The sequence below is a fragment of the Cebus imitator genome, unplaced genomic scaffold (assembly GCF_001604975.1).
Source record: "Cebus imitator isolate Cc_AM_T3 unplaced genomic scaffold, Cebus_imitator-1.0 Scaffold51, whole genome shotgun sequence".
In the NCBI taxonomy this organism is placed as follows: Eukaryota; Metazoa; Chordata; class Mammalia; order Primates; family Cebidae; genus Cebus; species Cebus imitator.
In genome coordinates this window covers 9,658,961-9,661,454 of record NW_016107366.1, presented here as the reverse complement: position 1 = coordinate 9,661,454, position 2,494 = coordinate 9,658,961, and the positions used below count along the sequence as shown (strand labels likewise).

Here is a 2,494-nt window from a genome sequence, read left to right as displayed (position 1 = left end):
TTGCCCAGGCTGGAGTCTCAGCTCACTGCAAGTGGCGTAATCTCAGCTTACTGCAACCTCCATCTCCCCAGTTCAAGCGATTCTCCCTCCTCAGCCTGCCGAGTAGCTGGGACTACAGGCATGCACCACCGCGCCTGGCTAATTTTTGTATTTTTAGTGGAGACAGGGTTTCACCATGTTGACCAGGCTGGTCTTGTCTTGAACTCCTGACCTTAGGTGATCTGCCTGCCTTGGCCTCCCAAAGTGCTGGGATTACAGGCGTGAGCCACCATGCCCGGCCTAGCTGCAGTTATTAAGTGACAATTTGTATGGCTGTCCTTGTGCTACCTGTGTGCACTGTTTTCCTTTGGATTGGGGAAATACTGAAAATAGCTTTGTCTTGCTATGACATCACATTCCTGCCCTGCAGATATTCCCACCCTCTCCCTCAGGGCCCAACCCTCCTTCCCGGGGAGGAGACTCACGTGGAACCGGAAGTGGGAGACATCAGAGGGGACAGCCACGTTGTAGTGGCCTACGGCTTTGTAGACATTCTTGCTGTGCTTCACCAGCACGCCCTGCGGCCACATGCATTCTTCAGTCCACCTGGAGGCACAGCCCAACAGTGCCCCTTATCCCCAGCTCACCCAAAAAAGGGGTACCAGAAGACTGGGCAGGAGGGAATCACCAGGGCTGTACTCCCATTTCTATCACTTAGACACACTGACTTTCCTTTGCTGGGTTTTAGTTGCCTCCTCTGTAAAATGGGGTAAGAATTATGAGGAATTCACTGCATTGGGAGTTAGAAAGTCTAAAGCTGACACTAATTACTAAGAGACTGTTGAGAAAACCCTTTTTCTTCTCTGGGTTCCTTTGCTTCATCTGGTCTCACTGCTTGGCTCCAACTGGTCCACCACACAGTTGCCTGAGTGGTCTTTGTAAAATACTAAGCTGAGCCTGACCACCCTCTGCTTAAAAGCCTTTGTGGTTTGTTGTTGTTTTTGAGAAGGAGTTTCATTCTCCTTGCTTAGGCTGGAATGCAGTGGTGCAATCTCAACTCACTGCAACCTCCATCTCCCAGGTTCAAGCAATTCTCCTGCCTAAGCCTCCTGAGAGTATGTGGGATTACAGGCACCTGGACCACCCCCGCCTAATTGTTGTATTTTTAGTAGAGATGGGGTTTCACCATGTTGGATGGGCTGGTCTTGAACTCCAGACCTCAGGTGATCTGCCTGCCTCGGTCACCCAAAGTGCTGGGATTACAGGTGTGAGCCACGACATCTGGCCCTGCTTAAAACCCTTTGGAGGCTTCCCAGTGCCCTTGGGGTCAAGGCCCCAAGGATTCACCATGGCCTCTGAGGTCTTCTGTGGCTTCCCACAACTCTAATCACACAGCTCATGCTGTTTCCAGTTCCTCCAGTGGTGGCTCATGCCTGTAATCCCAGCACTTTGGGAGACTGAGGTGGGCAGATCATGAGGTCAGGAGATCGAGACCATCCTAGTTAACATGGTGAAACCCTGTCTCCACTAAAAATACAAAAAATTAGCCAGGCGTGGTGGTACGTTCCTGTAGTCCCAGCTACTCGGGAGGCTGAGGCAGGAGAATCACTTCAACCCGGAAGGCGGAGGTTACAGTGAACCAAGATCATGCCACTGCACTCCAGCCTGGGCAACAGAGCGAGACTCTGTCTAAAAAAATACAACACTTAAAGCTCCTCCACAAAGCCTTTCTCAAACTCCCTAGAGTTTGGCATCCTTTTTTTTTTTTTTGAGACAGAGTCTCACTCTGTCACCCAGGCTGGAATGCAGTGGCACTCAGCTCACTGCACCTCCTGGGTTCAAGTGATTCTCCTAGTTCAGTCTTCTGAGTGGCTAGGCCTACAGGCACTTGCCACCACGCCTGGCTAATTTTTTTTGTAGTTTTAGTAAAGATGGGGTTTCGACATGTTGCCTAGGTTGGTCTCGAACTCCTGACCTCAGTTGATCCACCTGCCTCGGCCTCCCAAAGTGCTAGGATTACAGACGTGAGCCACTGAGCCCAGACTGTTTGGTATCCTTTAACTGTTTCCTGAATCTCCTGCTACTGGTCCACATTCCCCAATGCTGGTCATTTATTTATTTCCCTTACTAGGCTGACAGCCTTTGAGCGTGAGGGTCTAATCCATCCCTGTGTCCTCAGATGCTGCAAGGCCTGGCATGGAGAGGCCCCAGTGAGCATGTGAATGACATGGTGGGACCAGCGAGCTTTCTTCCAATATCACGTGAGATCTCCCAGGAATCCCAAGGTCACAGACCAGAGGACTGAAAGTCACAGCCTATAAGCAGCCCCCTTCTCAACCCCATGCTCTTGCCTTGTTGACTCACTTATTTAAAAAAAAATGGTTGACTGGGCACAGTGGCTCACGTCTGTAATCACAGCACTTTGGGAGGCTGAGGTGGGCAGATCACCTGAGGTCAGGAGCTGGAGACGAACCTGGCCAATATAGCAAAACCCTGACTCTACTAAAAATACAAA

The 2,494-nt window shown here is 50.6% G+C and overlaps 1 protein-coding gene across 1 annotated transcript in view; it reads right to left on the bottom strand.

The window, feature by feature from the left end:
* Positions 1–211: 211 nt before the first annotated feature.
* TMEM39B (transmembrane protein 39B) overlaps positions 212–2,494 on the bottom strand; it is a 38,763-nt gene continuing 36,480 nt past the window's right edge. The window contains exon 10 of the mRNA XM_037738209.1: positions 212–585. Coding sequence (XP_037594137.1) covers positions 324–585 — 262 coding nt within the window. The 3' untranslated portion in view covers positions 212–323. The remainder of the gene's footprint in view (positions 586–2,494) is intronic.